Source organism: Galeopterus variegatus, unplaced genomic scaffold (genome assembly GCF_000696425.1).
Source record: "Galeopterus variegatus unplaced genomic scaffold, G_variegatus-3.0.2 Scaffold2787, whole genome shotgun sequence".
NCBI lineage: Eukaryota > Metazoa > Chordata > Mammalia > Dermoptera > Cynocephalidae > Galeopterus > Galeopterus variegatus.
In genome coordinates this window covers 242,535-254,610 of record NW_007728898.1, presented here as the reverse complement: position 1 = coordinate 254,610, position 12,076 = coordinate 242,535, and the positions used below count along the sequence as shown (strand labels likewise).

The window sequence follows — 12,076 nt, the reverse complement described above, 5'->3', positions numbered from 1 at the left end:
GCCTTAGGGTTTGTACTTGGCTCAGTGTCTAAAAGAAAAAGGTCAATTACCTTTGGAATGCTCTGTTTTCCCCGCCAGTGATGACAGATGTTGCAAGGCTATGCTCCCAGCTTTTTTTTCACTGTGTTTTAAGAGATGTCATCTACCCTCCCCATTTAAATGCTGTAAAGTAGCAAGAATAATTACTTTTAGTCTCACCACTCAACACTAGGTCAAGTGGACACCCAGGCCCTATACACCTGGCTTAGGCTTACCCATCAGTTTACGTGCAGAGGACATCACAGGGAGAGGTCTAGCAGACATTTGAACTTGGTAACAGTGATTTGTGTATGGCCTTCTTTCAATCTAATCCATAAAACTATCTAATAGATGTGTTTCAAGACAAGATAAATTGCAGTTTTACATTAATTATGTACAATGCTATTTGTTAACATATCGCTCTTAGGAAGAAACTGATGGGGAAGTGATAATCTTGTTTCTATACAAAAAGTACTTGAAGAAAAATGATTTGGTGATGAAGTGGTTCAGCATGTGCTCCTAGGAAGGTAGAAGGGACATTCCAGAAGATGTGTAGGGATCCTATATAGGAGTGGTATCCATGTTCCAGGATAATTACTTATTTGGAACTGAATGAAATATTCTGACTGGCATGGGAGGGCAGGGAGTGCTCAAAAGCTGATGGGGGGTAAAACTGACGTCTGCCTAAGGACTGGGTACTTGGTAAGGTGCCCAGTAATTTACACCCATACTTTATTTAAAGATTAAACAATAATCCTGCCAATGGGTCTTAAGAATTGAAAAACTAAGGCTCGGAGACGTGAGTGAGATTCCTGAATACTATACAGTTCAGTAGTAGACTCAGCATTGGACTTGGCCCTCCCTGTGATACCAAAGATAATGCTGGCTTCAGGTGTTTTCTTGCCATTTATGCCAGTAATTGGTTTGTACAGCCTTCCTTCATCTTTCCTGTTCTTTCTTGGCTCACATCAATAATAGTTACTGACTGTGTATTCTTAGAAGGTCAGTAGGCTCACTATGCACACAGCAGATATTAGACTCATGTATCAGATGAACATACTGTACCCTCATAGTCTAGTAAATGTAACTGTACCCTCATAGTCTAGTAAATGTATCCTTACAATGAGTGGAAGTTGAGCCCCAGTTCTACAGAAAGTCTCCCCCAAATGATGAAGGGCACCTCTTGTTTCATGACAACAAACCAAGGTAAAGGGCGAAGTGGGCAACAGTGGATACAAAGGATGACATTGTTTTTAAAATCATCTCTTTCTCCAGTGACTTCTTATACTCACCTTTATTCTGAGGCTGAAAATTCACTAAATTTGTAAATATTTTCTTAATCAAAAGAAAATGAAATAAATGTTGAGGAAAGGAATCACATATCAAGTGTTTCTTTTAAATAAGGAGAGGTAAAATCTTTGCACTTCTGTTTATGCTTCATTTTTTAAAGTGTAGCTATTTTCAATGTTCTAAAGTCTGAGAATAAATATATGTACCAACAGGGGCCCAGTGAGGAAGATCTGGCTCCTGGTTGGGGCTTACTGAGAAAACAGAGCCCCTCTCAATAACATCTCATACGTGGTGAACAGGAAGCTGAGCCTTTACGATATTTTCTGAGTGCAGTTAGGGGAGATCAAGGGGACCAGGAACAATAGCAGAGAGGTGAATTCTTAAGGGAGTTCAAAAAGGGTAGTGAGCTGTGTGTCTAACCCCTAACAGTTCCCAACAGAAAAGAGAGAGAGAGAACACAAGGAGGAGAAAGGAATAGAGAGGCTTGCAACAGGCAGCGCCCCTCAGGAGGGAGCAGCGTGGCTTCTGGAGGGGAGGAGGTGGGGAAGAAATGTCTGCTTGATGTTGTTTGATATTTCCACTATTCCCCCTGCAGATTTATTATGCTTATTGGGTACTCCAGAGCTATTATCTTCTCAGAGTATTTACAAATAAAAGATAGGGGTTAGAAGCAAAAATATAAAGCAAGATCTCTGGACATTTGAATGGCAAAATGCAATGACGCTTTAGTGTAGAGTTTCCCATCAGGCACCCACATTTAAATAAAACTGATCAGCAATTAAAAGAAATGAATATTTCACATGTGGATCTACTGTGCTGCCCAATATGATAGCCACTAACCACATGTGGCTCTTTACATTTGAATTTATTAAATTTAAATAAAATTAAAAATTCAGTTTCTCAATCACACTAGTTACATTTCAAGTGCTCAGGAGCCACAGGAGTCTAATGGCTGTGGCATTGGGCAGTGCAGATATAGAAATGTCAGGCCAAGGGCCGGCCCGGTGGCGCACTGGAGAGTGCGCCGCTTGGGAGCGTGGCGGCGCTCCCGCCGAGGGTTCGGATCCCATGTGGAGACCGGTTCCCGCTCACTGGCTGAGCGTGGTGCGGGCGCAACACCGAGGGTTGCGATTCCGTTGCCGGTCCCCAGTACGGGCGCGACACCGAGGGTTGCGATCCCATTACCGGTCAGTAAAAAAGACAAAAAGGAAAAAAAAAAAAGAAATGTCAGGCCAAACCTTCAGTTATCTCAGAGGCCACCAGCCTTCCTGAGCATAATCTCTTTTTTCTCTGTGCTAGGGATGAAAAATGATTTCTTCCTTATACATAATTTTGAGGATACCTATTGTGAACCAGGCAGTGTGGACCCATCAGGGTCACAGGCCTATGCCCGTCACCTCATGGGCCAGAGACCAGGCAAAATAGACTTGGCTCCCCTCTGCTCTGCTTCACCCCAAGATTCATGACTAAATAGGAAACTCTAGTGCCTGCTTGTGGTAAGGACAGCGGCCCCCAAATCTGTCCCCTTGCTAATCCCTGAAGCCTGTAATTTGTGACCTTCCACGGCAAAAGGGACTGCAGATGTAATTAAGGTTACATGCCTTAAAACAGGGAGACTGCTCTGGATTAACCAGGTGGGCCCAATCTAATTACATGAGCCTTTAGAAGCAGAAAATTTTCTCTCACTGGAGGCAGAAGAGATGGGGCAGAGGTGAAACCAGAGAGATTAGAAGCTGGTTTGAAGAGGGAGGAGGCAACATGACGAGGCCTTAAGGAGCTGGTCGAGGCTCTGGATGACAAGCAGCCGGGAAACAGAGACCTCACTCAGCCCCACTCCCACAAGGAACTGAATGCTGCCACAACCTGAGCACATCCTCCCCCAGATAAGAGCCCAGGCTAGCCCACACCTTCATTTTGGCCTCAAGAGACCCAGAGCAAAGAAACTGGCAGAGCCCATCCAGCTTCTGCCCTACTCAATTGAGATAACATATTTGTGGTGTTTTACGCCAATAAATTTGTGGTAATTTGTTACGGCAGCCACAGAATACAAATGCCCCACTTCATATTTGGGAGAAGCAGAAGAACTTCTACAGTTCACACTTCTGGAATCTGTTTTGGGAAGCAGTTCAAGGAAGCCTAAATTCTATCCTCCTCCTTTCAGGGAAATGAGCAGCCCAGCTGGCCCTGGAAGCTCTGTGCCGCTTCAGAAGTGTGGTCAGGTTTTATTCCTTAATGAGCTGGATGGCAGAAGAAAGGTATTAGCTGCACCATAAGCGTGTACTTTTGGATAAGGAGTCCAACACATAATCTGAAAGGATGAAAAACAATGGCTGTTGCCAACTACCAAGCCTGGCACGTACTGCCAATTAGTAAGAGAGAAGATGGATTTTCTTCTATCAGGAGGCGAACAAAAAACTCATGCCCAACAGATAAGAAACAGCATGGGCTCTGCCCTCAGCCATCTCCAAGGGTTATTAATGACAGGGAATTCTTTGCTACAGAAAGAAAGACATGGACAGGAAATCTGGCATTAGCACAAAATGACAGAGGACAACCTCCCGAGGGCAGTGGGAACCGTGTGGAAGAGGCAACAAACCTCACAAGTAGGGTGTGAGTGGGTGGCTGGCAGTCCTGTCATCTCTGGCATTGAGATTGTCACAAACCTAGTCTTTATCCCATGGCCCATTCCCCAGCAGTGGTGCAGCAGGGGCCTGAGTTGGGTATGAGTGCTCAGCCTGCTGCAAACACTACTTTCCCCAGGATAAGGTCAGGCTTCCACTCTGTCCCTGCTCTCCTGCTGCACAAAACCTATGCTGGGAGTGACATCACTTCCCAGAAGAGATATCCCCATCCCAAGTGAGAACAAAATAAAATCTGATATGGATAAGCCCACATGAATATCAGGGCTTTAAAACTGGTAATATTAGCCTTTCACAAGATTCACTGTGGGGCATACATTCCAAGTTGTAATTTTTAATTGCATTAGTCATTTGACCTTACTGAATGTTTTTTATTTTAAGCTATAATATGGAGATGATAATGTCTGCCCTATAGCTAAAGAATGCTATACGGATATGTGAGAATATGAGAATACACATGAAAACAAATTCTATAATGCAAAAGGCTGTCCAAACATTAATCACCGCTATTACCTCCATCACAATTATAGCCATGGAGCAATGAGGGAATGTTGGGCCTTTGACTAGGTGTGTTTCATGTCTTCACATTTATGTTATCACGTCTTCTAGTGGTCAGGGCTAGGCCTTTGGCAATTCTACCGCTTTTTTCTCAGATAGCTTCCTCTTTGTCCTCATGGCACTGCTACCAACCTGTATCTTTGGACAGACCTTTATTCTGTATTCTTTGAGGCTCTCTAAGACTCCCACCAGGGCCTAGAAAGCATCTCCTAGTTTAAGTCTTCCTCTTTTCCCTTGTCAAGAATCCAATATGCAGTTTCCTAGGAGAGCTGTTCTCCATTAGGAGGCAAGGGGTTTAGTGGGTCTAATAAACATCACACCCACATAAAGCTTTCAGTAACTGAACTAATGATTCGTTCTCATGAAAACAAATATCTCCAGAAACTGCTCTGAACTGGAACTTTCAAACAAGCAGGTGAGCCTTTGGGGCCTCCAAACAGTGCCATGTATGGGTGTCCAAGGTCAGGATAAGAGACCTGCTTAGATCGGATAATCCATGTGTTAAAAACAGCACATTTTCAAGGGTGCAGAGTGTGGTGAGGAACTATGCCCCATGCTGAACTCAACTCTGTGCAGCTGGGCAGTCGACCACTGTAGCTCACCCTGTGAGTCGAGAGGCTGGAATTCCAAAATGTCTGTTTTAGTGTCTGCTTTAGAGCTTATCGCCCCAGTAAATCCATTCCCAACAAAGTGAATTGATGAGGTGTAGAATAATTTCCTTGAAAATATTATAAGAAGAAGTCTCCAGGCACTAAACAAATTAAATCTGTTACTTTGATGTAAACAGAATTATAAAAGAAATGATCAACAATGAAAAAAATGTGCAAGTGGAGAAAGCTGACACAGGTCTGACTCAACTCAACTGCTCCTCCTAGTGCAACGAAACGACAGCGTCCTTACCTTCCTCCCACATTTCTAAGCTGGCAAGGAAATTCAAAGCTCTAACTTACTTAGCAATATATCATTACATTAGAGAATTCAGATTAAATTAGAACAGAGTTCTACAAAACAGGGTCTTTCAGATTCTTGAGAAGGCTCTGATTTAAATCTTAGTGGGATGCATCAGATATGATGACAAGAAAAATACAGTAGAGCATCACTGACATAAATACACAGAGTGAAAGTTATGTAGTCCTCTAAATATTATTTTAAATACGTACGTTATGTTTTATTCTTAACACAACTATACAGCAAGTCATCTTTAAAATATGTTTTACGATTTAAACATCGAGTCAGATAAAATATTCAAGGAAAGTTCAACAACACAAAGTTAGCAAACATTTCTAAATCTTCAAAATTAGGGTTTGTGACTCTGCTGCTACATTCAAATATAGCAGGTAAATGTTTTCTTCTCTATTTTTGTGTTCCCAGAAAGGTAGCTTCTGCAATGTCTTTGTATTTATTACACATTTTAAAATATCAATTTCTGTTAAGTTCTTGGGTGAAATCCAGTTGTACTTTAGCAATGGAAGGATCAGAAGCAGAACAAGAGCATGTGGGGCACCAAGCAGGAGAAGGTTAACCTGCACCCACTCAAGTCTGTGGACGTACTTCGCTTTACCAGCCATGAGCTGTGTTTTCCAGACCTGCCTTCTGTAACTTAGTGGTTTATCCTTAGTTCTCTTTTTGATACTTTCAAACCTCCCAAATTGTTCAGCTGTTAAAAAGTTCCAAAACAAGCAAATGTGTTCCTGGAATCTTACCCTTAACTTTGCTGGAGAGCATATTCTAAGGCTTCTTCTCCAGCCAAAATAATAAAAGATCTTTTAAGTGGCTGAAATTCTTGGTTGATTGCACATACATGCCAATGTCAGACAACTATAAATAGAGAGATTTGGAAGAGAAAATAGGGAAAGTCTTTATAATTCCAATGAAATAAAATGGAATGTTTTAAAGGAAGTCAGAAAACAGTACATGTTTTTATAAAATTAGGTTTGTCTCCCTTTTAATCCAAAATTCCCTTTATGTAAGGAAAGCCCACATGGATCATTCACTTCCAATATGAGGGAATAAAAGGACTTTCTTTTCTGTATTAATGTATATTTATTATTCTCGATCCTATAATTAAGATTGTTTCTTTATAGTAACCTTCTGAGTTTGGATATCTACTGAATCTTCTGATATTTTTCCCCTATCACCGCTTTGTTTTCCCAGAATACTAAAAATTTTTTCAAAGGATAAAAATTATGCCCATGGTTACTGATATAAGTGAAGCCAGCAGGGAATTACATGGGTGTTACCTAGGGCACACGTGGCCTCAAAATAAACTGGGTCACTTGTTACAACTATTCGAAGAGACTTAAGGATTCATTTCTTAAAAAACTCTTCCTCTCTTAGTTAATATGTCCACTAACTTTAATAGCTGGATTGATACCTATTTTTAATGGCATTGTTACTTAATTTTGAACAGAGACTTACATTTATATATTAACCCACCCATCTTATATTAACCCATCTAAACTGGACTCAAATTAGTTCACTTTATTTTGAACCTGTTACCACTGTACAAGAGAATGTACCAATTGCTTTAGTTTAGTAATTATGCTGTAGACAAGCAAATTAGCAGCAATGGAGAAAACAGCACTTGTTTAATAGACCTTTAATGCAGTTCTGTCGAATCTGGACCTCACTCCTGAAGTGAGAGATGCTGGAATGTCAATGATAGTTGCAAGGTCCATTTGGAGGAAGATTCAGTAATACAATTAATGTATCTGAATTCTTAGTTCTCTCTAAATTACATTGGGTTTGAATTGGCCAAGGGCTATAGCTTAGTTTGGCTCTAAAGATTTGGCACTTAATAGTGGATACCAGAAAGAAATATTTTAAGAATGTTTTTAGTGATAATTTTATTACTTAGTGTTTCTAAAATAAACCCCTAAGGCAGCAAATGTAAGACTTTACGAATGGCATGGGAACTTTAAAAATGGCATGATTCTCAACAAGCCATGTTCATAAATTAAAAATCTTACCTCAAGCTCAACTTTTAATATTTTCTCCTAAAATATTTAAAAAGTAATCGAAGACTGGGACTCAGTTTATTAAATGACTTTGAATTAATTCTGGTTATAAATTCTATAGCTGTAATTATCTATTACCCACAAATGATGCTATGCAATGCACGATTTTCCTTTTAGTTCAAATGTAGGCTTAGAGATTCAACTGCTTTATCAAAAATTGTTTTATGAAGTGGTTACCTGGTCAGACGAAACTTTTTATGCAATTATAAGAGAGGAATGTGCTTGATCATTTAATTAAGGTAGGGACTGTGCACTGTATATATTACCTGGTAAATAAAATCACCTAATTAAAATATGTTAGACTAATGATCAGTCAGGGGGTAAATAAAAGGTGAAGAACCCACACAGAATGCTCCCAGCAGAGAACGTGCTGCCTCGAGGAGACTCTAGTGGTTAAGAACTGACTCCTCAAAGTGCAAATGTAAAGCCCTGTGTTAGATAAAAATGATTGTATCGATTTGTTCTTCTAAGTACAAATTTAATAAAAATAAATTGCCAAATCCTCCAAATAGACTACTGCAGAATTTATTTATTTATTCCATAAGTTCCTCACAATCAGCCATCCATGAGGCTGATTAATCAGTCATTAATCAATGACATTAATCAATGTCATTAATGACAGCATTGATTAAAAGCATTTTTAACATGAGGGTACTTCAAAAAGTGAAGTGTTTGTTATTTACTATTTTTATAATTGATGGTGTCCAAAATTAAACATGGCATAACAGTAAAAAGTGAGATTGCAACACTAAATTCCACATAGACAAAGTTTTGCTATGATGAATTATAGTTTAATGAAAGCAGTTTCAGTTATCTTTTCCCCAGCATAATACTTGAAATGTGATGCTCACAGCTAAACAGGAATGACTCAAAGTTACTCTGCTTTCCAGCTTCCAATAATTTACTAACAGGTTGGCTTGCCATAAAAGATTCCCGAATAACTTACGAAACCAAGATCTTCAGATTTTGTGAAATTTTAAAAACCAATAAATAAAACTATTTCAACAAGATCAGATGAGAGAATAGAAGAGAAATAAATGAAATACATATGCTTCAAGCAATAAATGTACTTGGCTTCCCAATAAGGCTTAGGGGAAAAATAGGTAAAATGAAAACATTTGAAAGATTAATTTTATCTAGCTCAAAAGTTGACACCAATATCATTTAGTTTAGAAAGTCAGTCACTATATTGTATTTTATAAATGCTGTTTTGCTGATACTAAAATATTTTTGGAATTTAGTTAAGGAAGATTGACCACAATGAATTTTAGGATTTACAATCCTAAAGCAATGCCACATTCCTCTAGGAACCCAAACTCATACTGAGTGTTGGTTCTAGGAACCCAAGGTCATACAGTGTTGGCTCGGGATGAACATGGCAGCTGGCACACAGTTAGGGTTTAATAACAGCTTAATAGTTAAATGAATGAATAGACAACAGAATGAATGAATGAAAAAAAAATGCCATAGCAAACTTATCAGGAGAGTTGTCAATATTAAGAGAGAGAAGGAGAACGAGCAGAATCTGTATAAAGACTTACTTATTCCATGCTTGTCTAAGGTTTTTAGAGCTGTACTGGGTAAAGCGTTCTGAAATAAAAAAAGAAAAATAATAAAAAATCTTTGTATCAGATGCATATATTGCAAGTATGTTGAAGAGAACTCAACTTTTAAAGAAGACAGTGTTCGATGTAGTTACGGTTGGGCTAGCCAGAGTAAGGTCCTCACCTTTAGATTGGGGAGTTCCAAAGAGTAAAAGTGCAAGATCATAACATTTTAAACAATGAAACATCGTTATCTTTTGTCTAGGATTATTTATTTCATAATCTGGTTTCATAGTAGTTATTTCTCAGAATAATTTTTATTGAGTTGGAAAAAGAAATGCAAATTCCAAACCTCCAAACTATAAGTAGATTTATAAAAGAATATTGACACATCCATCAAGTGAGACTTACTGTGTTTTCTGTCAAGATTTCTCAGACCAAATACAGTAATGTTGGGTCTCCTTTCTTACAATGTAATTACACATGTTCAAAGCCAAACTACCAATGTCATATCGTGTATAATTACACTTATCATTGCACAATCTTTATTAGATTTTTTAAATGAAAAAGGACGTTTGTTTTACCAAGTTAAACAATAAAGTAACATAGAATAGACAATAATTTCCTCTCCTGCTCTTCATTTTTCATATAACAATTGTTAATGGCTTGTATGTCCCTTTCTATATATTTATTTAAGTTCATAAATACAAACCCATCCATATATACAAACATGGATACTATTTTAATATATAGCATATATTAAATATAGCATAAAATTCATATCATTTTATTTGACTTAAAATTTTTACACTATATTTACATTTAATAAAATAGTATATATTTTTAAAAGTATACACTTTATACTATTGTATATTTAATATATGCTATACATTAAATATGCAATATGTAAAGTATAGTAATATATATTAAATATATATTATTTTAAATGGATTGTACAATAAACATTACTCAACATTTTTGGCATTTAATAAAATATACTGGATAGTCTTTCAAATCAAGAAAATATAAGTAACGATTGCTTTAAAACTGTATGTCATTCCATAGGATAGATGTACCATAATTTATTTGGCTATTCTCCCACAGATGAACCTTTAGGTAGTTTCCAGTTCCTTTTCCCTTACAAACAATGTTTCAATAAATATCCTTGCACATCTGTCTCTATATACAATGCTTTCATTTTGTCCAAAAATCCCCCAATATAGAACTGCTCGCAAAATGGCACACTTTACCTTTTAATAGATGCCAACGAATTACTTTTTATTTTCCTACCCGCAATGAAAAGTAATGTCACTTTGTCCGTATGCCTTCAACAAGCACTGGTTGTTATCTGTGTTTTACGTTTTTGCCAAACCTATGCTTGATGAAACATTCTTGGGCTTCTTTTCATAGGTTTTCTGGCTGTTTGCCATTTTATCTTCTGTTTCAAATCTCGCTTTTCATAGTTGGTACCAATTTTAATAATCGGTTGTTGGTCCTTTATCAGTTTATAGAGGTTGTATGTATATGCTCAAGTTGTCATATACACATTTGCACACACAAAACTTTTATCTATGGAGCATTCTTCCATACAGAAATTAAAATTTTTAGTTAGTAAAATAAATAATTCTATTTCTTTTGGCTTTCATATCTTGCTTAAAGAAAAAGACTCTGACCTTGAGTTCATACAAATAATATTTTGCATTTTTCTCCTACTTTTTTTTTAAAACTAATTTTTTACCTTTTGGCTTTACTATCTGGAATTTATTTATTTATTTTTTAATACGACGTGACATAGAGTTCTCATTTTGTTTATTTAAGGAGGACAGATAGTTATGCCAGGACTACATAATAAATCAATCACTATCACTCATTCTTTCTGTGATAATTTGAAATGGCACCTTCACCTTATACGAAGTTCCAAAATATACCAGAATCTGGATTCTTTTCTTTTGTATTCATCTATTTATGCCAGTGTTACACTGTTTTAATGGAAGTGCTTCTTATTATCTTTTAGAAATTTTTTTTTCTTACTAGTATTCTATTTTTATATATAAATATTTGGGGGGTAAGTTTTGAACATTTCTTTATTCATTCCATATATAGTTATTACCCTTAGTAATCCCTAATATGTGCTAGGGATTATTCTCATGCTGAGAAAACAGGCACAAATATAGAAAAAGTTCCTTCTCTCATGGAGCTTATAGTCTAGAACGGGTGAGACAGACAATAAAAACATAAACACCACCATCACCACCACCACCACCAACAAAACAAAGAAGCTAATTTTAGGAAGTAGTAAGTGTTCTAGCAAAGTAAAATGAGGAGGTACGATGTAGAGTAACCAGTGTAAGAACACTTTAGGTTGGGTGATGAGGCAGACCAGTTTAAAACAATACAGTCAACCAACAAAACAAAGTCCCTATTGGAAATCTGGATGGAATTCCAATAAAATTTATATTTATCAAAAAGGGTGATATAAAATCTTTGTGCATAAGAATATGATGTGTCTTTCCATTTAGACTGCTTGTGTGTGTATGGATTTCAGTAACATTAAATAGTTTCTTTTTCATATTGATCTCATTTCTTTTTAATACTTGATAGGCTTAATTTTGTTTAATACTGTTGGTGTCCTTTGTCAGTTTATCTGCTTTTAACTGTAAGTTTTTAAAGGAGAGAATCAAAATGATTTATATTACTTTTGTTATGTATATTTCATGTATAAGAATACTTCTGGATAAGAAGAACAAAAAGAAATTAAAAAACACACTCAGCCTCCTATCTCTAAACCAGAATTCACTCAAAAGGAATGACTGGAAACACTGTGCAATGATTCATTCACTCATTCAACTACTATTTTTTGAGCAATTTCTGTGTGTCGGGTATAGTTGACTATACCTGGGGCTGAAGATCCAGGAGGGAACCGAACAAAACACAAAAACCTTCCCGACTACAGGGAAATTATATTCCAGTAAGGGTTGTGCAAGGCTGGTGTGTGCTGGAGGCCAGGATG

At 37.2% G+C, this 12,076-nt stretch overlaps 1 protein-coding gene across 1 annotated transcript in view; it reads right to left on the bottom strand.

The window, feature by feature from the left end:
* Nucleotides 1–9,063: 9,063 nt before the first annotated feature.
* The window catches only part of LOC103598924 (cyclin-dependent kinase 14), a gene marked incomplete at its 3' end in the record, with an annotated part of 215,166 nt that continues 212,153 nt past the window's right edge, over nt 9,064–12,076 (bottom strand). Inside the window, exon 7 of the mRNA XM_008582988.1 lies at nt 9,064–9,112. Within this exon, the coding sequence (XP_008581210.1) occupies nt 9,064–9,112 (49 nt within the window). The remainder of the gene's footprint in view (nt 9,113–12,076) is intronic.